The 23,703-nt window shown below is 39.1% G+C and overlaps 1 protein-coding gene across 1 annotated transcript in view; it reads left to right on the forward strand.

Annotated features, from left to right (window-relative positions):
- Window positions 1-23,703, forward strand: part of dis3l2 (DIS3 like 3'-5' exoribonuclease 2) — a 349,434-nt gene that overhangs the window by 92,264 nt on the left and 233,467 nt on the right. The window contains exons 7-9 of the mRNA XM_063045713.1: window positions 5,658-5,791; window positions 12,501-12,748; window positions 23,053-23,226. Of these exons, the coding sequence (XP_062901783.1) occupies window positions 5,658-5,791; window positions 12,501-12,748; window positions 23,053-23,226 (556 nt within the window). The remainder of the gene's footprint in view (window positions 1-5,657; window positions 5,792-12,500; window positions 12,749-23,052; window positions 23,227-23,703) is intronic.

The raw sequence follows: 23,703 nt of genomic DNA on the forward strand, positions 1-23,703 counted from the left end.
ATTTTCAAGACACCCCCCATTTCACTTCTTGAATCTTCTAGCCCATGTCTTTCACCATGGTAACAACAAAGGAGCAATCAATATTCATTGAGGACCGCGCTGATCTCCTGTGGTTCCGCACATTAATGTGCAGTAGTTTCTGAGAGGCCCTGTTCTGTCCTTGGTTACTTTTTTCCCCCTTAATATACATAAAATCTCTTTCAATTCTTCTTTATCTACTCTGCCAAATATATTTCACACTCTCTTTTTACCCTCCTGACTTCCTTCTGAAGTATGCTCCTGCACAGCTTCTACTTCTCCAGTAATTCACTTAATCCTTGCTATTTGTACCTGACACACACACGTGCCTTCTTTTTCCTCCCTAGGGCCTTGGAATCTCCTGTCATCCAGGAAATTTAGTATGCTGCAGTGATATCTCATCTACATTATTTTGTTAAATGCTGTTTGTTTGACTGACAAATTTTGTTCTTGTCTCACATTTTGAGCTTTTGTACTTTTCCTTCATTTTACACTGGGTTCACTCCTACTGCATTTTCTTGAGCATCAGCTGCACCTTATTGTTTACCTACTCTGTACTTTTCTGTAGCTATTACAATTTATTCCACATTGTTACTGTTTTACCTTGTTCCACTTCATTGCATTGTGTAATGATTTGATCTGTATGAACAGTACACAAGACGAGCTTTTCACTGCATCTTGGAACATGTGGCAATGTGAAATCAATTCCAATTCCACCTTCTCCATTCTTGCCAACCAACCCACTTTGGATGCCTTTTTGATGCTAAACTCTTTGCTCACCCTTTTTATCTTTCAATCAATCAGCCTTCCAGTTACCTAACTGATCATCCTTTCCATCAAGAGATCCATACTTGCTCCAGTCTGTTATATTCTCCGCAATATCCACTTGCAAATAATTTTCAGCCACCCCATTACCTCTAAATTCAGTTGCATAATGGATTTGTTTTGTATGAATGCTTGGAAAAAAAGCCTCACTAATGATTTAAAATGATAATCAATAGCCTTGTTAAAGAAGCCTCTTAGAGGCGGATAAAGAGGTGGAGTGTTTTACAGAAGGAGTTTTGGTCTTAAGTAGCTGAAGGCAGTGTTACCAATGATGGTACGTATGCTAGAGTTATCCTAATTTTGTTCAAGGGCGGTAAGGTTTGGATAAGTTTTTAGTGATTGGGAAGGGTGGGGGATGAATTTAAAAAAAAATTGCCATAGCTAGGCGTGTTCAGAAAGGTAAATGTTTATTATTTATTTCTCATTGCCCTAAAGAAAGGAATTTTGAATCTCTGTTTGAACCATCATAGTCTGTGGGATGAAGTTACTCTAAGCGTATTTCAGAATTTTTAGCTAACCACAAATGAAATGATGGCAGTATATTTCCATGCACCTTGGAGGATTCTATGTCTCAGGTTCTCTTCATTTTACAGGGCAGAGTTTGTGAGATGCCATCATAACTGAAGTCAGCTGACCTGATGGCTATTTTCAACAATTTGTTTTTATTTCACATGTCCAGCATTGGTGTATTTTACTTGGTATGGGAGTGAGTCATGTAAGTTTAGAGTTGCAGATCAGCCAGAAGGATACTCTATATTGACTCGGCTTTGATCCATGGAAGAAAATCGTATCTGGAAAGTTCGTCTACTCGTGTAAATATGGCCCTTTTTATAACAGGATGGTTCTGACATGATTTTCAAATTCTTTGTTCTCCAGTTTTAAAAGCTAAATGTTCCATTATAGAATGGAACATATTGCTAATGCAGTTCTGGACCAGTTGAAGAAATTGCTAAACTATCATATCCTTTGCTCATTATATGTAGAAAAAGTCTTGCAAAGAAATGACTTCATTCTTTCCTTAAAGCTAATTTAGTTTACTTAGGCATACAATTATAATAATTTGAGAAAACCTGCAGGATTTAATTCAAGGTGAATGATGTTGAGTACTTTCGGTTTCTTTTTATGAACAGTCATTAAATAATATCAGCCATATTTCATAATTATGTGTGTCAGCTGCTTGCTTTAATAAAAGTACATTTTTTTTGCCAGGTGGTTCGATCTGGTATTGCAGAAGACTGCTCATTCATGGCAGTTTATTCATTAGTCTCCTTAAGGCAGGAAAAGTGACTGAAAAAAATGGTGGCTTTGTAAAATTAATGTAATGGTTGTCTCTATTTTGAAGATTGAGAATTGAAAATTGTTTGGATGTTGATATGAAAATACATTTAATTTTTGTAGACCTTAAATTATATCACGGAATTTATAATGCATAAGCTACATAATTTAATTTTTGTCCCATTAAATCAAATTAGCATGTGGCCAAGTGGTTAAGGCGTTCGTCTAGTGATTTGAAGGTCGCTAATTCAAGCCTTGGCTGAGGCAGAGTGTGTGTCCTTGAGCAAGGCACTTAACCACATATTGCTCTGCGACGACACTGGTACTAAGCCGTTTGGGTCCTAATGCCCTTCCCTTGGACAACACCGGTGGCGTGGAGAAGGGAGACTTGCAGCACAGGCAACTGCTGGTCTTCCGTACAACCTTGCCCAGGCCTGCACCCTGGAAGCCTTCTAAGGCGCAAATCTGTGGTCTCATGAGACTAACAGATGCCTATAGAAATCGAACCTGCACTAAAATAAACAATATTTTTGAAATAATATGGTAAACATTGGAATTGTATTTCTATATTACACAATATTTTTGGATTCTTATTTCAATCTTTTTAGCAATGAGTTGATGTTATAGAAATTGAATATCTTTTTTACATTTTTTCAGTAGCATTGTGCCATTAAATATATTTATTAGACAATTTCATCTCACTTCCTGAATATCAGTCATGCTTTCTTTTCATAATTTGCCCTTTAATAAATTCTATGCTCTTTGCATTACTTACAAAAAGAAATGGTGACAATTTGCACAACTAAATTTGAGATAGAATTGTCAATTTGTGTGGTTGTCTTTGTTGTCAGTGTGCATTTTAAAAAAATGATTTTTGCCATTACTAATTCAGCGTTTTACCATATTCACTGGAACATTTCATGCAAGGACCATGAAACATCGCTACTTATGACCAAATCCCCTTTGTAAATTTAGAATTTTCTTTATTGTTCAGTGTATTAATGTAACTTAACGTTGCATGCGCATTATCAAAGGATCTGCTTTTCTGCTGCAGGAATATAGAAGAGATGAAAAGAAATGAGTTGATGTCCCATTGCTTATGTTGGTGTGGTTGGGGGTTGGAGAACTGGAGTCATTTTTTCTATTTCATCCCTATGCTTGCTATTCTTTGTTATAACCATTCACTCACATACTTGTGATTGTTCATTCTTTTGTATCTATTGGTCTTTCTTTATTGAACTCACTGTGGACTGATGGGTGGAACAAATTATGTCAGAATGAAAGCCTTAAATTGTGCCGATTCTTTTGGGTCAAGGACCTTGTGGTATTCATAGCCTCGTACTTTTCCCTGAAAGCTGATCTCTAACGAGAAAGTTGCCAGTAGTATTTCTAAAACATATGAAAATTATGCAGGTTACTATCTTGTAAATTTCGCCTTATTTCTGATTCTTCTAATAAGTATTCAGAGAACTGTCTGCAATGCAGTCCTCCGATTAACTTGTTTTCTTCCCCGCTGTGGTAATTTTAAATATTTGTGGTCTACATTGATTTGTGTATGATGAGCTGTGTTATTTACAGCTGTCATACCTATAGTTTGGATTTGTTATCTTTTAATAATATGAAATTTAAGAGACATACTCCACGAAATTTTGTACAAAAATACTGGAAATGTGATAAATGTGCAGGCTGAGATTAATTATTTATATAGAACATAGAACATGGACTAGTACAGCACAGTACAGGCCCTTCGGCCCACAATGTTGTGCCGACCCTTAAACCCTGCCTCCCATATAACCCCCTCCCACCTTAAATTCCTCCATATACCTGTCTAGTAGTCTCTTAAATTTCACTAGTGTATCTGCCTTTACCATTGACTCAAAGGTCAGACAACATTGGTGGAAAGAGAGGCAGCTAGATGTTTCAGTAGCTGAACTTTCAAATACTAGTTGAGAACAAATCAGTGTTTTTTGCAATCCTTTCAGCTTTGTGGGAAATTTTTTGGAGTGACATGGAAATAGTGGATTGTTGCCTATTTTGAGCAAAGATATTTGGAGGGAAAGTTCTCAGCATTCTGTTCTGAATGAACAAGAAGTATTTTTTGAGACAAGGAAATAAACTGCCTAAATATTTCTTTTTTTTTTGGCATGTGCCTGCGTGTGTGCAAGTCCGTGCGTGTGCATCTGTGTGCGTGTGTCTGCGTGCGTGCGTCCGTAATGGTGTCTTTTTCATGGCTTTTTACAAGGTGTGGAACGAGAGAGAGAGACTGTGTGGCACACCACTCCTCACACAGACATTTTCACAGTATTTTTCCCTTTATTTTACGAGGTCGAGTTGCGATCTTGACACTCAACTTGGCATGGATGGAAAGCGTACCCGGGAGTGGACCTGACTGGTTTCAAACCCAGGAAACTCCGCTCCCGGGTCCGGCGCCGATGTCATTGTGTCACCAGCCGGCCCCGCCTAAATATTTCTTAATGAACCAAGGTTTTTAAACTTCTGGAATTAACAATTAAGCAAAACAATATATCTCTAATCATCCTTGTGTTTGTTTCACAGAAGTAAAATAACACTTGATTTTAATGCCCACACCCACCTGGTTTTTAAACAATTCTGAAAACAGATGATAAATATGGTTTTAAGTCAGATTATTTTTCATACTGTACATACTTAGACTACTATTCTCTAAATTCTACATGCTTCTAAGATAATTGCCCTTATCAGCTGAATTTCCACATATGACAAGTCAACTGTCACGATCCACATGTCACGGCACACTCTTGACTTAGCTATGTCTTACCATCTCAGGAATCTATCTAATTTGATACTCAAACAAGAAAAGACTGATGAAGCATAAGCCATTGCAAACCATACTGAGTTTGTAGGCAACTTGCCTTAGATTATTAGAAGCTATTTTTTTCTGCCTCCTTGTTATTAGCAATTCTTCGGTTCTGTCAAATTATTCTACACAACCACTTGCTTGTGTAGTGATCAGTGATGGAGTCAGTCTTATTTAATTGTCTCAGAGATCAGTTTCTATTATTTCATTATTTGGGATTGATGCCTTTATCTGGAATTTGAGAAGAATCAAACATTAATTATGTTATCTACGATGAAACTTCTGTAAGCAGCGCTGTAATTCTTCAGATGTGTGCATTTTATTCTAGAATTGATTGCTTTATAGCGCTATAAGTTGGGTCCTTGGATTAAACTTTATGCAGGGCATCTTTTGGTGCAGGGTAGAAACTTCAGCAATATATCTTCACTTTTACAAGGCAAATTTTTAGATTATTGTCTCTGTAGATCCACACATTTGATTCTTTAAAAAAATTTTTCAATTAGTTCACAGTTACGGTTTCAAGAACTGCTATATTTAGTCTCCAATACTTAGTAATACAAGAATTCATTTTCATTTGGATGTTTTATCTAACCTGAATTTAGAACTTAACAAACTACATTTTTGATCAGATCTTTAGCAAATGAGATAAATGTAATTTACCTCTTATGTAATGCTATATGTTCGCTCAAATTGATTTTTGCAGCCACTGGTTCTGATGGATTACAACCTGATGATGGTTTCATCAGAATGCAAACTTCAACACAGGATAAGTTTTGCAAAATGGCTGCAAATGATTCGAGAAATCATCCAGATAGGTTCCTTCAAAAAACTGGCAAGGTGAGTCAGTTGTCTGTGGGGGGATAATGATCCAAATTTATGGTAATCTTATATGAGTATCAGATTTCTTAAAAAAAAGTCACACTCTTGCAGCAAATAGTCACTTACCTCCTAAATATGCTTGTTTTGTCTTCGTATCTTTAATCTTGCCAATTTTAATACAGATGAAGAGTAGGGATCATGAGTTTATGTGATGGGTTTAATTCTACACATCAGTGCTCAAGCTGATGTCTTTTTATTGTTACTATACTATGGAATTTTACTTGACTAAAAACTTAATCCTAAGTTGTTTCTTTCTCACCCATGTCAATGCAAATGCACATTCAGAATTTTGCTTCTTCCCTTTTACAGACTGAGGAAATGTTGAGATTGTTGTGTGTACCAGTTTTATTTTGGCCTATGTATTCATCCATTATCATTTTATCAACTTTATATTGCACTTTCAAAATTCTTCAACGGTGGCTTGAATTTAGATAGCACCTTTAACATACCAAAGGTCCCTTGATACTTTACTAAAGATTTGCCATTTAGCATTTGACAATGTCAAGTGTCAAATGCTGAAATAGATATACAGTCCTATTGGTTGGGGAGAAAGCTGGCAAATGGAATTCAATCCAGAGAGGCACAAAATAATGCATTTGGAGAACACCAATTCATCAAAGGAATACGTCACAGTAACTGGAAGGATGTATATGGAGGGATGTTGGCATATACATGCATAATCCTTACAGATGATAGGACAGGTTGATGAAGTGCTTAAAAAGTTGTATAAGATCACTTCCCTTACTCTGAGGCATAGAATTTGAGGGCACGGTGGTTATGGTAGAACTTTATACAACATCTGCCGGTCTGCAGTTCTGTTGTGTAGAGTTCTGCATACCCTGTAACAGAAAAAAATGTTTATCATCTTTTAAAGGTATTAATAGGGAAATTCTAGCTATGAGGAAATATTGTATAGGCTGTGATAATTTTCTACGTGACAGAGGACAATTGAGGTGTATAAAATTGAAGATCCTCAATAAAGCATGTAATGAGGACCTGTTTCCTTAGCAGAATGGTCAGAAACCAGGCCATGGATTTAAAGAAAATCATAGAAGGATTTGAAGGGGGAATGGCCATGATAGTGCTTTAAAATTCACTGATGGTTACAGAGAAAAGGAGAGGTGAACGTGGAGTAGTTTGCAAATGAGTAATTTTGGAAATTGATGCCAGTTTAGATTAATATGTGCAGGGATGATGAATAAGTAGGATATACATTCACTTAGGAAATGTATAACAGTATTTTGGGTGATCTTAAGTTTACTGAAGGTTGAGGACTGGAGACTGTCCAGGAGACCATTGGAATTACTGTACTAGGGTTAAAACTAATCAAAATTTAAAGTAAATTTATTATCAAAATATAGATATGCTACCGTATGCTACCTTGTGATACATTTTTTTGCTGGTATCTACAGGAAAAAGAAATATAGTACAATTTTATGAAAAACTATACATATGACAGAAAAAAGACTGACAATTAACCAATGTGCAAAAGAAGACAAATTGTGCATGTAAAATAACACTGAGAATATGAGTTGTGAAGAGTCCTTGAAAGTGAGTTTGCAGGTCATAGAATCAGTAGAACCAGGGGGAAGAAAGGCTTCAAGATCTGCAGGTTGATAAATCAGAGGGCAATGAATGAGCAGTGGCATAGGATAGTGAGGTGTTGGGGGTGAAACTAACAGTCATAGTGTGATATGCCAAGATATAAGGTGCAAAAGACAATATGAAAGACAGAGCAAATCCAGAGTTGTAAATAGCTGTAAAAAATCAAAACCTAACGTTCTTTATTTGAATGCATGTAGTATTTACATCATGACAGATAGGTTGATATCATGATATGATCGCTATAATGGAACCGTGGTTGCAGGGTGACCAGAACTGGGTGTTCAATAATTCATGTTATACAGGTCCCCAAAAGAAGCTACCAAAGGGAGAAAGGAAGTAGGTGGTATTGTTAAACAAGGAAGATACTTTTACAGAGCTGAGTCATGATGCAGTATAATGGATAGTGATGTGAAATCAGTTTGGTTTGAACTTGTCAATAGCAGGGAAAAGGAATAGTCTATAACCCCTCAAAATTTGATCTCTCAGTTGGTCAAAGCATAAATGGGGAAATATCAAGAGCATGTTTGAAGGGAGCTGCAATTATGGGGGATTTTAATCTATATTATGTTTGCATCTATATATTAATTGCCAGTTTGGTTTATCCAATGGAATCATAGAAGAATTTCTTGAATGTGTAAGGGATTGTTTTTAGAGCAGTATATTACACAGCCCATCTGTGAAGGGGTTGTTTGCATTTGGTTTTGTGGAATGAGGAAGGACAAATGAAGGCTCTTGTCTTCAAAAATCCCCTTGATTGGTACCCTCAGTATGATAGAATTGCAAATGCAATTTGAGGATGTCCCCACAGGTCAGTAACCAGTGTTTTCAATTTAACTAAGGGCAATTATAATGGTATGAGATTGAAGTTGTCTAAGGTAAATAAGTTAAGAGACAGATCAGCAGCGGAACAGTGACTGATGATCTATAATGTTCAGCAAGAGTTTGTCCTAATCTGAAAGAAGGATTCCATGAGAAAGAGGAAAATCCATTGCTACTAAAGAAGGTAAAGTATAATATTTAACGTAAAAAGTGGCAAGGGCTAGTGATAGACCAGAGAACTGGGAAGATTTTAGAGTCTAATGGTAGAAGACCAAAGCTCATATAAGAAGGGCGAAAATGAATCTCAAGAGAAAACTTGCATGTTTTATAAAAACAAAGAGTAAAAGTTTATGGGGATGCGTAATTAGGAAGAGGGCAGCCAAGGTCAATGTGGGGTCTTCTGAGAATGAGAATGGTAAATTAATATGAACAAACAAAGAAAAAGCGGATATATTGAATACAATTTTTGCAACAGTCTTCACCATGGAAGACATTGCAAATATCCTTAAGTTATTAGATGAGCTAATTGACAATAACATGTTAGAACTTAGAAAAATCTCAATCACAAGGAGAATTGAGGGCTGAAGGAAGATGAGTTGCCAGGAACTAATGGACTAAATGCTGTAGTTTTGCAGAATGTGGCTGCAGACATGGTGGACTCATTTGTTGAAAAATTTCAGAACTCCAGGACAGTACCAGAAGTTTGGAAAACAGCCAATGTAAGTTCAAAAAAGAAGAAAGGCAGAAGGTGGGAAACTACAGACCAGTTAGTTTTAACAGCTATTATTGGCATGACGCTGTAGTCAATTAGTATAAAGGAAATAGCTAATTATTTAGGTGAGATGAATATTATGAAACCTCCTCTATGGTTTTATGAAAGGTAAATCATATTTGACAAATTGCTCTTACTTTTGAGGATGTGAACAAGTCTTATTGATAGAGAGTACCTGTCGATGTGATGTTTTACATTTCCAAAGGGTGCTTGACAATGTGTCACATAGTAGACAGGTACATAGATTAAAACCCCATGATATTGGAGGAAGTGTGTTAGAATAGTTTAAAATTTGGCTCTCTCCAGCAAAACAGTTGGAATAAATAGGTCCTGTTCAGACTGGAAGGAGGTACTCATGGAGTACTACTACTCCTGGCCTTCAGTTATTCACTAGGTTAATCAGTGATCTGGAGGAAGGAGCAGTATGTAGGGTTTACCTATTAGTAAATTATATGAAAATAGATATGAAAAAGCATGTCGTGGATACTAAGATTTTGCAATAGAGTATAGATAGATTGAGTGAGGCTGGCAACAGGACAGGAAGACCATGAGTGAGTGAAGTACAGAAGAATCTAGATGTTCTAGTGTGCGAGTCACAAGAAGGTAGCAGGCAGTTCAACCACATTTGAACAAATGAATTTGAGGAAATTTGGCATGTCACCAAAGACGCTTGTAAATTTCTACACTTGTACTGTGGAGAGCATTCTAACTGACTGTATCACCATCTGGTGTGTGGGGGGAGACACCGCATGGGATTGAAGTAAACTTTAGAAAGGTGTACACTAAGCTGCAGAGAGTTGTAAACCCAGTCCATTGTGGGCACTAGCCTCCCCAACATCCAGGACATCTTCAAGGCAGTGTCGATCATTAAGGACCCCCATCATGCAGGACATGCCCACTTTTCATTGCTGCCAACTGGGAGGAGGTACAGGAGCCTAAAGGCACACACTCCTGATTCCGGAACAGCTTCTTCCCCTCTATCATCAGAATCCTACATGGATATACAACCCATGAGCACTATGTCGCTACTGTTTTTCTTTTTTTTGCACTACTTATTTAATTTGTGTGTGTATATGTATAACAGTACACAATATGCAATTAAACAACTAAGCTTTATAATTCTTAATTTGACTATATGGTTAGTAAAGAAACAAAAAAAAGAGAAAAGGGCCCATTCTCATGAAACAGTCTAATGTGCAACGTTGGAGCTCACTGATAAGGCCGTTGGTCCACCACCGACCTCCGAGCATCATTGACCTTCGGACCCTCACTCCAAGTCCACTCCGTCTGGTGGTCTACCAACCCCCTTCAATTGCATCTTCTCTCCTCATCTCTCCCTGGCAAAAGACCGCGAAATCCCTGCTCCCAGACCCACAAGAAAGAACAGCATCCCTCTCATTGGCTAGCCCCCCATTCCAAAGCCCCATTATCTCTAGTCATAACCCAAACATTACATTAGTGGTGAAACCTCACAGTGCATTACATCATGTATTACAATGCACTGCTACTGCAAAGCAGAGAATTTCATGTCTTAGGCCAGTAATTTTAAACTTCATTCTGATTCTGATAATGTTCTAAGAGAGCTTGACATGTTTGGATGTTTTGCTTCTTGAACAAGGGGATGTAACTATTAGAAAAGGGCCTGATCATGTAAAATTGCCTTCTTACAGAGGGTGGTGAATCTCTGCATTTCTGTTCTGGAAGGTGGTTAAAGCAGGATCATTAAAAATATATCATGTTAAGGTGCATAAATATTTGACTGAGGAACGGAGGGGTTTGGAGAAATGGTACAGAAGAGGAGTTGAAGACAGCATAGAGCAGACATTGTTATATTAAATAGTGGGGCAGATTTGAAGTGCCTGATGGCCTACTGCTGCTCCTATATGCTTGTGTTCTTGTGAATAGTCGAGTCATATCCAAACGTAATACAGACATGCATAAGTGTTGCAGTATGAAGTGGAAGTTGGAGGCCATGGTGATGGTGTTGTTTAGGACATTGGAAACTTACCTCTGGGTCAAACTGGATTTCAGCCTTGCAGATGGTTGGCTTTGATTGAGAGTTTGTGGTGATTACTGCTGATTTTACTGATTTTGAAAGAAATTGTTAGGCAAAAGGGAGGGGAAGTTCCTTTTAAAAAATGTCTTTGTTCAACACTTTTAATTATTTATGCAATTTTGTTAAAGAATTTTAATACTCCTGGCAGAGTGCTCAGAGCATGTGTAGACCAGCTAGCAGATGTTCTCACTGACATCTTCAACATCTCCCTGAGCAGCACCATCGTTCCAACGTGCTTCAAGGCCGCCACCATCGTCCCCGTGCCAAAGAAGTCATCAGTGTCCTGGCTCAACAACTACCGTCCCATTGCTCTCACATCCATCATCATGAAATGTTTCGAGAGGCTCATCATGAGGCACATCAAGACCCTGCTGCCCCCCTCACTGGACCCCCTGCAGTTTGCATATTGTCCCAGCTGCTCAACAGACGACATCATCACCACCACCCTCCACCTGGCCCTCACCCACCTGGACGAAAGAGACACATACATTCGAATGCTCTTCATAGACTTCAGTTCAGCATTCATCACAATCATTCCTCAGCACCTGATTGGTAAGCTGAAACTGCTGGGCCTGAACACCTCCCTCTGCAACTGGATCTTAGACCTCCTGACTGGGAGACCTCAGTCAGTCCGGATCGGAAGCAGCATCTCCAACACCATCACACTGAGCACGGGGGCCTTGACTTGACTTGACTTGAATATACCTGGATTTATTTCAATTTTAATTGTTTTTAAATATCTCTGAATACCAGAGACATTTAAAAACTGTTAAAACTACTTAATTTTTACTGCTAATAGAGGGTAGGGATTTGCATGTCTTCAAAGAAACCCCATCCCCAAGTCAAAGCTGTGAGGTTTGATTTGGGGATGGGATTTCTTCACTGTGTCACTGCAGGTTCTGCCATGTTTTCATTGTCTTTGGAACCACACTGCACGATGATTTTTAAATTTAAGGAAGTTATGAACAGGGTAAGTGAAATTGGGTCAGTACAAGATGACATGTGGGTTGATAGCATTATGATTGTTTTTAACCTCAGTTGATGTGATAATATGGGATACTGTTTAATTTATATCGCTGCTTCACATGGATGTGAAGAAATTCCATGGCATAATTTAAAAATGACTTGTCCTCCCATTTTGGATAATATTTATCTATCAATCTACATAATCAAAGCAGATGATCCAGTCATTAATCCCCAGTTTAAAGAAGTAACTAAGAGCGAAAGGTGCTTTTATTCCTACTCTTCAAGTTCAGATGTTTAACTTTAGCGTGAGTCAGCATATTGAACATTTCGCACAACTAAAGTATATGCAATTGATTAGTATTCACAATATCTAAAATATCTTCTGAAGATTTTCTTGAATTTATGAAAATTGTTTAATATTGTTAATATTGTTCTTCTCATTTATAAAGGTCGTTTACATTGTGGAGAAGAAACATTCCAGAGCTGTGACAGGATTCATCAAGCCATTTACTAATAAAAATAATGACCTTTACAAGGAATGCATTATATTTTCACCTGTTGATCATAGAGTACCTAGAATCTTGGTGCCAATGGAAGATTGTCCAGAAGACTTCATGACTAGACCAGGAGATTATGCGAACATTCTGTTTATTTGCCGCATTGTGGACTGGAAATATGATAGCAATTTTGCGTCTGGGTAGGAATAGTTTGTTGAAAATATGTAACACTTAAGGATGAAAAATGTATTAAGTATTAAATAATTAATATTGTTTTCTATTAGTGTCTAAATTATGCCTTTTTTAATTGTGAAATTCAGTATATTTTTGCTTATTTAATTCTGACTAAATTAATATCAAATTATGTTTCATTTTTAAAGAAAATGATTCAGTTTTGAGACATGATGACCAGAAAAAAATGTGCTCCCATTTGTACTTTTTTTTATATAGTGGTGCAATTTATTTTAATCATAAAGATTGAATTTTTTGATAATCTTCAATAGTTTTTCCACAAATTGTACAGTATAGTGCATTATTTTGTGTACTATGTGGTACAATACCTGTGAAAAATAAAATAGTTAGTGAAGGTCAGTAATTTATATGGATTTGTAAGACTAGAATTTTTTCTGTTTTCTGCTTCTCCTTGCACCTGTTGTGTAACATGCTGAGTAATTTGCTTACATGTGTTAGGAAATTGCTGAAAACCAGTGCAGTAATTGAGAACATAAGAAATAGGGACAAGTATGAATCATACGGCTCCTTGTGCCTGCTTCACCGTGTAATAAAACTGTGGTTTATCTTTTAACTCAGCACCAGTGCACTGCTCTAACCCTGTACCCCTTGATTCCCAACGTATCTAATTATTGATCAGTCCTTGTCGTGAATATTCTCAGTCCCCTCATTTATAGAAATGCAATAATGTTTATAGAAACATAGCAATTCCATAACTTGTACCTTCTAGTAACATTATCTCAAAGCAGGAGTCCAGGGAAATGCTTGCATTTCTATAAACACATTTTCCTTTACGTTTATGAATCTGCTTTAAGAGTTCAGTACAAACACAGAGTATTTTAAGGTCGGAATTCTGCTCTTTTTGTTTTATCATGAATTATGCATTCTCATTGAAGGCATGATTACAAGATGCAAGTTATTAGATCCTTCAGTCCTAGTGATTTCTGTATTAATAGTAATTTTACATCAGCTAATTTCTTTTGAGTGTCTGTGCTGTTAGTCCTGCTTTTATTGGTATGAATCTATATGAATCATATGCCAAAGCAAGCTAGCATCTGTGAAGCCTGCATCTATGCATCATACAGGGGACCTTTTTGAGGAGTCTAGCATGACAGCCCAATTTGGGAAGGCCCCTTTAAATAATTTACTCACTAGGCTGCCCTATGGGACACCATCCCCAATCTCATCTATCTCTTCTAATGTTAATATCCTTAACCACCTTGGATGGATTTCCAATTTGAAACAACTTGTTTTTTCCCCATTGCCCTCCCAACTGTCAAACACCCCTTTGATTCAATTACTACCACTACCTGAAGCCGCCCTTACTAAACCTTGCTCTTATTTTGCTGTGAACCTTTGTTGTAATTTATCTGCTTACCAGTTTGATAGCTAACCTTTTCATATATCTTTCATCTCTCCCTCATGTCACCACGGTTTCAATTCTGTGCCCTTTTGAGTTCAAATCTTTAGTCAGTAGTTAATTCAGTGAAATTGGATCTTTTCGTTTTTGGTATTTTAAATAGTAGAAGCAAAAGGAGGTGCTGAATAATCCCAAAAAATCATCAGGTGCCAGGGCCAGGGTCCAGAATGTTTCAGATTGCGTCCATGGTATCTTGCAGTGGGAGGGAGAATGGCCAGAGGTCGTGGTACATATTGGTACCAATGACATAGGTAGGAAAAGGGAAGAGGTCCTGGAAACAGACTACAGAGAGTTCGGAAGGAAGCTGAGAAGCAGGACCGCAAAGGTAGTAATCTCAGGATTACTGCCTGTGCCACGTGACAGCGAGTATAGGAATAGAATGAGGTGGAGTATAAATGTGTGGCTGGGGGATTGGAGCAGGGGGCAGGTATTCAGATCTCTGGATCATTGGGACTTCTTTTGGGGCAGATGTGACCTGTACAAAAAGGATGGGTTGCACTTGAATCCTAGGGAGACCAATATCCTGGCAGGGTGGTTTGCTAAGGCTACTGGGGAGAGTTTAATCGAGAATTGTTGGGGGGTGGGAACTGAATTGAAGAGACTGGGGAAGAGGTGTTTGGCTCACAAATAGAAAAAGCTTGGAGACAGTGTGTGAGGGAGGATAGGCAGGTGGTAGAGAAGGGACGTGCTCAGACTGACGGTTTGAATGTATCTCTTTCAATGCAAGGAGTATTGTGAACAAAGCGGATGAGCTTGGAGCATGGATCAGTACTTGGAGCTATGGTGTGGTGGCCATTACAGAGACTTGGATGGCTCAGGGACAGGCATGGTTACTTCAAGTGCCAAGTTTTAGATGTTTCAGGAAGGACAAGGAAGGAGGCAAAAGAGGTGGGGGCATTGATCAGAGATAGTGTCACGGCTGTAGAAAAGCTGGACGCCATGGAGGGATTGTCTACGGAGTCTCTGTGGGTGGAGGTTAGGAACAGGAAGAGGTTAATAACTCTACTGGGTGTTTTTTATAGGCCACCCAATAGTAACAGGGATCTCGAGGAGCGGATAGGGAAACAGATCCTGGAAAAGTGTAATAATAACAGAGTTGTCATGGTGGGAGATTTTAATTTCACAAATATCGATTGGCATCTCCTTAGACCAAGGGATTTAGATGGGGTGGAGTTTGTTAGGTGTGTGCAGGAAGGTTTCTTGACACAATATGTAGATAAACCTACAAGAGGAGAGGCTGTACTTGATTTGGTATTGGGAAATGGACCTGGTCAGGTGTCAGATCTCTCAGTGGGAGAGCATTTTGGAGACAGTGATCATAATTCTATCTCCTTTAGCATTGGAGGGAGATAGGAACAGACAAGTTAGAAAAGCAGTTAATTGGAGTAAGGGGAATTATGAGTCTATCAGGCAGGAAATTGGAAGCTTAAATTGGGAACAGATGTTCTCAGGGAAAGGTATGGAAGAAATGTGGCAAATGTTCAGGGGATATTTGTGTGGAGTTCTGCATAGGTACTTTCCAATGAGACAGGGAAGTTATGGCAGGGTACAGGAACCGTGGTGTACAAAGGCTGTAGTAAATCTAGTCAAGAAGAAAAGAAAAGCTTACAAAAGGTTCAGAGAGCTAGGTAGTGTTAGTGATCTAGAAGATTATAAGGCTAACGGGAAGGAGCTTAAGAAGGAAATTAGGAGAGCCGGAAGGGGTCATAGAAACAGAAAATAAGTGCAGGGATAGGCCATTCGGCCCTTTGTGCCTGCACCACCATTCAGTACGATCATGCCTGATCATCCAACTCAGAACCCTGTACCTGCCTTCTCTCCATACCCCCGATCCCTCTAGCCACAAGGGCCATATCTAACTCCCTCTTAAATATAGCCAATGAACTGACCTCAACTGTTTCCTGTGGCAGAGAATTCCACAGATTCATCACTCTCTGTGTGAAGAAATTTTCCTCATCTTGGACCTAAGAGGCTTCCCCTTTATCCCCAAACTGTGACCCCTTGTTCTGGACTTCCCCAACATCGGGAACAATCTTCCTGCATCTAGCCTGTCCAATCCCTTTAGAATTTTATACGTTTCAATCAGATCCTTCCTCAATCTTCTAAATTCCAGAGAGTACAAGCCTAGTCGATCCAGTCTTTCATCATATGAAAGTCCTGCCATCCCAGGAATCAATCTGGTGAACCTCCTTTGTACTCCCTCTATGGCAAGAATGTCTTTCCTCAGATTAGGGGACCAAAACTGCACGCAATACTCCAGGTGTGGTCTCACCAAGGCCTTGTACAACTGCAGTAGTACCTCTCTGCTCCTGTACTTGAATCCTCTTGCTATGAATGCCAGCATATCATTCGCCTTTTTCACCACCTGCTGTACCTGCATGCCCACTTTCAATGACTAGTGTACAATGACACCCAGGTCTTGTTGCACCTCCCCTTTTCCTAATCGGCCACCATTCAGATAATAATCTGTTTTCCTGTTCTTGCCACCAAAGTGGATAGCCTCACATTTATCCACATTAAATTGCATCGGCCATGAATTTGCCCACTCACCTAACCTATCCAAGTCACCCTGCATCCTCTTAGCATCCTCCTCACAGCTAACACTGCCGCCCAGCTTCGTGTCATCTGCAAACTTGGAGATGCTGCATTTATCCCCTCGTCTAAGTCATTAATGTATTTTGTAAACAACTGGGGTCCCAGCACTGAGCCTTGCGGTACCCCACTAGTCACTGCCTGCCATTCTGAAAAGGTCCTGTTTATTCCCACTCTTTGCTTCCTGTCTTCCAACCAATTCTCTATCCACATCAATACCATACCCCCAATACCATGGGAAGGCCTTGGCAGGCAGGATTGAGGAAAACCCTAAGGCATTCTACGAAGGGTGATTGATAAGTTCATGGCCTAAGGTAGAAGGAGTCAATTTTAGAAAAACCTAGCACATTTATTTTTCCTACATTTACACACTTAGTCCAACGGTCGTGGAGCAGACGGATCCCTTCTTTGTAGAAGTCGGCGTCTTGGACCTCCAGAAGTGGTCCACAGCAGGGATGATTGATAAGTTTGTGGCCTAAAGTAGAAGGAGCTGAGGAGAAACTTCAAACTTTCTGCATTTTCACTCAAAGAGTTGAACTGCATGTGCATGTAACGAGAGCTGTATAGCTCATCTCCTTCTACTGTAGGCCATGAACTTATCAATCACCCCTGCTCTGAACCACCTGGAGGTCCAAGATGCTCTCGTTACATGCACGTGCAGTTCAGCTCTTGGAGTGATAATGCAGAAAGTTTGAAGTTAATAACTCATCTCCTTCTACCTTAGGCCACAAACTTATCAATCACCCATGCTGTGGATCACTTCTACAAAGAAGGGATCCGTATGCTCCACGACCACTGGACTAAGTGTGTAAATGTAGGAAAAATAAATGTGCTAGGTTTTCTAAAATTGCAGCCTTCTACCTTAGGCCACGAACTTATCAATCACCCCTCATACTAGTATGTGAAGAGCAAGAGGGTAAGACGTGAAAGAATAGGACCTATCAATTGTGGCAGTGGGAAAGTGTGTATGGAACTGGAGGAAATAGCAGAGGTACTTAATGAATACTTTACTTCAGTATTCACTATGGCAAAGGATCTTGGTGATCGTAGTGATGACTTGCAGCAGACTGTAAAGCTTGAGCATGTAGATATTAAGAAAGAGGATGTGCTGGAGCTTTTGGAAAGCATCAAGTTGGATAAGTCGCCAGGCTACTGTGGCTACTGTGGGAGGTGAGGGAGGAGATTGCTGAGCCTCTGACAATGATCTTTGCATCATCAATGGGGATGGGAGAGGTTCCGGATGATTGGAGGGTTGCGGATGTTGTTCCTGTATTCAAGAAAGGGAGTAGAGATAGCCCAGGAAATTATAGACCTGTGAGTCTTACCTCAGTGGTTGGTAATTTGATAGAGAAGATCCTGAGAGGCAGGATGTATGAACATTTGGAGAGGTATAATATGATTAGGAATAGTCAGCATGGCTTTGTCAAGGGCAGGTCGTGCCTTACGAGCCTAATTGAATTTTTGAGGATGTGACTAAACACATTGATGAAGGAGGAGCAGTAGATGTAGTGTGTATGGATTTCGGCAAGGCATTTGATAAGGTACCCCATGCAAGACTTATTGAGAAAGTAAGGAGGCATGGGATCCAAGGGGAAATTGCTTTGTGGATCCAGAACTGGCTTGCCCACAGAAGGCAAAGATGTGGTTGCAGATGGGTCATATTCTGCATGGAGGTCAGTGACCAGTGGTGTGCCTCAGGGATCCGTTTTGGGACCCTTACTCTTTGTAATTTTTATGACTGACCTGCATGAGGAAGTGGAGGGATGGGTTAGTAAGTTTGCTAACGACACAAAGGTTGGGGGTGTTGTAGATAGTGTCAGAGGTTGCAATGGGACATTGATAGGATGCAAAACTGGGCTGAGAAGTGGCAGATGGAGTTCAACCCAGATAATTGTGAGGTGGTTCATTTTGGTAGATCAAATTTGATGGCAGAATATAGGTTAGACTCTTGGCAGTGTGGAGGATCAGAGGGATCTTGGGGTCGGAGTCCATAGGACGCTCAAAGCAGCTGCGCAGGTTGACTCTGTGGTTAAGAAGGCATATGGTGTATTAGCTTTCATCAACCTTGGAATTGAATTTAGGAGCCGAGAGGTAATGTTGCATCTATATAGGACCCTGGTCAGACCCCACTTAGAGTACTGTGCTCAGTTCTGTTCACCTCACGACAGGAAGGATGTGGAAACCGTAGAAAAAGTGCAGAGGAGATCTACAAAGATGTTGCCTGGATTGGGGAGCATGCCTTATGAGAACAGGTTGAGTGAACTCGGCCTTTTCTACTTGGAGCGACGGAGGATGAGAGATGATCTGATAGAGATGTATAAGATGATGAGAGGCATTGATTGTGTAGATAGTCAGAGGCTTTTTCCCAGCGCTGAAATGGCTGCCACAAGGGGACACAGGTTTAAGGTGCTGGGGAGTAGATACAGAGGAGATGTCAGAGGTAAGTATTTTACGCAGAGAGTGGTGAGTGCATGGAATGAGCTTCTGGCAACGGTGGTGGAGGCGGATACGATAGGGTCCTTTAAGAGACTTTTGGATAGGTATATGGAGCTTGGAGAAATACTATGGATAACCCTAGTAATTTCTAGTGTAGGGACATGTTCGGCACAACTTTGTGGGCCGAAGGGCATGTTTTATGCTGTAGGTTTTCTATGTTTCTAGATGTAATTGTACAGTGTTGCAAATACATGCATCAACAAGATATTTCATTAATGTTTTTATATTAAAGTTCACTGTGCCACCGGAATTATAGGACAACCTTGACACAATATGATTTAGAGGATTAGACCACAGGGTAATACCTTGATAAATATTTTTGCCTCAGTGAGTTGGTTTATTGTCATCACTCTTACTGAAGTACAGTGAAAATCTTGTCTTGCATGCTGTTCATGCAGATCAATTCATAACAACAGTGCATTAAAGTAGTACAAGGTAGAACAATAACGGAATGCATAAGAAGTAGCTGTGAACTGCTGCCTTGAAAATCTACAGACCTAAAGTGGTTAGCTCCACAGTAGGTTGGGAATTTCAGTCTTTTAGCCCAGTGAAGACAAAGAAATCATAATTTATGTATAGATTAATATGGCCTGTGATTTGAAAGGAAACTTAGAGACAACAGAGTTCCCATAACTCTACTGCCATCATCTTTGACAGCGGTTTTCTTGATGGAAGCTGGAGCATGAAGGTGATAAGCAATAGAACCGAGAGATTGAATATGATTTTTTGACCAACAGTAGGTGCTTATGGTTAAGAATACACTGTCTGAGAATGTAGAAGAAGCACATTCAATTGTAGCATTCAGAAGGGAGCTGTGTATGTACTTGAAAAAATTAGGTTGTAGGACTATGCAGAGAGGGTGTAGGAATGGGAGTGGGTAGATTGGCCCTGGTATGGGCTGAATGGGCCAAATGCCCTTCTTCCATACTGCTCTGTGGTATTTGTCTTTCCAAGGGCATGTTGATGTCACACATAGCCAAAGGCTGCTTTGAATATCATGGAGTATTGTATTCTTTCAGGAAAGTGGTTCTTTTGTCTATGTTTGGACAAAGACTATAGTGAAGTCTTAGATTAGTTGTACTTGTGAACCAGAAGAGTTCATTGGTAAGTAGATTTTTGGTGGGTAGTGTGATTTAGAAACATCTTCCATCATTTTGCTGATGATTGAAGGTGGACAGTATTTTCTGAATTTAGTGAATAGGACATATGTTTCACTTTACTGATACAATAGCAGTGCTATATCAGTACTGGAATGGAACATTTGGCTTGAGTGTGGCAACATCGGTCTTCAGACTAAATCTTTAATGGAGTGTGATCTAGCCATGTATCTTTAATCATCAGCGCACAATGTTTTTACCTGAATTATTTGGAGTGAATTGAATTGATAAAAGATTGGCTTCCCTGATGGTTCGGACCTTAGGGGGAAGCAAAATAATCACCCATTTAGTATTTCTGAAGGAAGGCGGTTATAATTACTTCAGTCGATTACACTAATTTCTATTTCTGCCATCACCAATGATAGGAATGTCCAAAGAACTTCCTTCTCTCCTTTCAGATGTTTAATGCTCCACAATCTTGGTATGGCAAGGCTGCAGGTCTCTGCTGTAATTTTGAGATATAGTCTTCTGCTTTGGCCTTGATAGTTTGGCATCTTATTATTTTTTTGATGCTTATATTTATATTTTCCAGCAAGGACAAAAAAAAACAAAGTCGGGGAAGACCATGTGGCTCTGCCATTAAAAAAGATCGTGGCTGATCATCTTTGCTTTTCCTGCCTGACTCTCTATTTCTTGCTTCCTTTAGGTTTACATATCTATCAGTCTTAGACTTGACCTTGATTAGCAAAATATCCATAACTTTCTGTGCAAGAAAAATTCCACAGATTAAGAACTCTTTAGCTGAAGAAATTCCTCCTAGCAGTCTTTAGTGTCTCTTAGACTAGATCTAGAGCGTGTAGAGAAGAGAAATCCCCTCTCACCATCCACCGTCTACACTCTCATGTTCCTCAGAACCTTACATTTTAGTTATATCATTTCTCCAAATCCCAGCAAGTCCATCCTCTTCTACTTTCATTGGAGATAAACTCTTTTTATCTCAATAATCAACCAGTAAATTCTTAATTATTCTATCTGGCACCTCTACACTTATCAGTAAACCAAAGGTGGTCCCCTGATTCGATAGTAATAGCAGTGTTTTTATGCAAGCCACAGGTTTGCTTGTTTTTGTGATGGTGTTGCATTTTACTCAAATTTTAAGTTGTGGATCTTTTTAAAATTTGCCCTCTTTGTCGGAGTGGCAGTAATGCACAGTGCAATGTAGAATTTCTTCTTGTAAAAACTAGGCCCCATCTCTTGGGATGCTGTCCTCTATTGTTACTATCATAGGCAGATCCGTTTGTGTCAGTACAGTGATATGGACCATCACTGTCTATAAATGGCAAGACAGAGACTCTGACAACTAAGCCCATCAGAAATTTTGCCACCTCAATGAGTGACAATGCAATTAAGCTACATTTGGTGACAGATTTTGAAGTCCTCCACTCTATTTCTCTACAGTGCTTCTTCCAAATGATATTCAATATGTTGGAGCATTAACTCATCTGCTAAGGGTTGGTAACCAGCAATAGGATTCCTCACTTGTGGTAGTCTAATTCCATGAGTAGTCATGGTGTCTAAAGTTAATAATATAGACCAATCAAAGCCTGCTTCTCATTTTCCTGTATTCATTATAGATGAGTTCTTCTGGTGGGATTGAATGCAACCACATAGGAATGTGATAGAGAAGTTGTGATTATCAGCTGGAAGTGAGGCTGTTGAGTGTGCTGATGCTTGCCTAGTCTGTGAAATTGTTTGCCCAATTTAAGCAGTCTTCAAAGATTGCATGTATGAATTCTGTGTGTAGATCAGTGCTGGGCAGTCCGCCTCACTATAAGTTACTGTATGTTAGCAAAGTGCTTCAAAAACTGAATACATAGATCAGACCAAATTGTTATCCTTTCCTTATTGATATGTGTGAACAAAATACTTATTACTGCTGGTATTCATTTTTCTATTCAAAATTATTTAATTAGTCAAATCAAAATCTTTGTCTGTTTATTGATCTACAAAGTGTTGTGATTCACCAATATAGCATATCTAAAATTTGTACCCTCATGTTGAACCCTGTTTGGCTTTGCCTATATCCACCTCTCTAGCTTTCAAAGGCAATTTTTCCAATCATGGCTTTGTATAAGTGGCTTTAAAAAAGAGTAAATAGCACCTATAATTATAAACACAAGAGATTCTGCAGATTCTAGGAATCCTGAGCAACACACACAAAGTGCTGGAGGAACTTAGCAAGTCAGTCAGCATCAATGGAATAAATAGTTGACATTTTGCACCAAGACCCTTCATCTGTACCCTGTAATTGTTGTGGAACATGAGCTCCATATTTGGTTTTCTTGCCTTAACCTTTAATCCCTTTCTGAATTTCTCCATCTTACTTCCCTTGAGATCCTGCTATTTGTTGCAGTGGTTCAGTGCTCAACTTAACTGCAAAACATTCAATGTGTATTTTTTGTTTTTGCAGTCAATGTTATTAAATCTAATTGGCACTGTATTATTTGATATATTCATAAAATATAATATTTAGTCTTTAGACAGAATTTAAAATCAGTTTGGCAGGTCTTAGTGGCAAATCTGTTAAGGATTAAAAATGGCTTGGAAATAACATATAAAATGTCAAAGTTTTTCACAAATTGAGTTGTATTATGTTTCTCTGTAATAGGCGTTTGACCAGAAGTCTGGGGCAAGCTGGTGAAATTGAACCTGAAACTGAAGGCATCCTTATAGAATATGATGTGGATTTCTCGGATTTCCCTGCTGAAGTTCTGGAATGTCTACCAAAATCTCGACCATGGACGATCCCAAGTGAAGAACTTAGAGACCGTAAAGATTTACGGTGAATGTCTGTTCAGAATAAATTTTAACTTTGTATTTAGTTAGCTAATCTATGCTTAGAATTATGCATTCTGTTAGAGATGTTTGGGCATCCTTGAAAGAAATTTATTTGGTATATTTGCTTATTATTGTTACATGTATCAAGGTTCAGTGAAAAACATATATATCTCCGTCCTAAATCTCCTCCCCTGAATCTTGAGGCAATGTCCCCTAGCTCTAGTCTCACCTACCAATGGAAACAACTTTCATACTTTTATCTTATCTATCCCTTTCAAAATTTTGTATGTTTCTATAAGATCCCTTCTTATTCTTCTGAACTCCAGAGAGTATAGTCCCAGGCAACTCAATCTCTCCTCATAGGTTAACTCCTTCATCCCTGGAATCAACCTAGTGAACCTCCTCTGCACTGCCTCCAAAGCCAGTATATCCTTCCTCAAGTATGGAGACCAGAACTGCACACAGTACTCCAGGTGCGGTC

Source organism: Mobula hypostoma, chromosome 4 (assembly GCF_963921235.1).
Source record: "Mobula hypostoma chromosome 4, sMobHyp1.1, whole genome shotgun sequence".
In the NCBI taxonomy this organism is placed as follows: Eukaryota; Metazoa; Chordata; class Chondrichthyes; order Myliobatiformes; family Myliobatidae; genus Mobula; species Mobula hypostoma.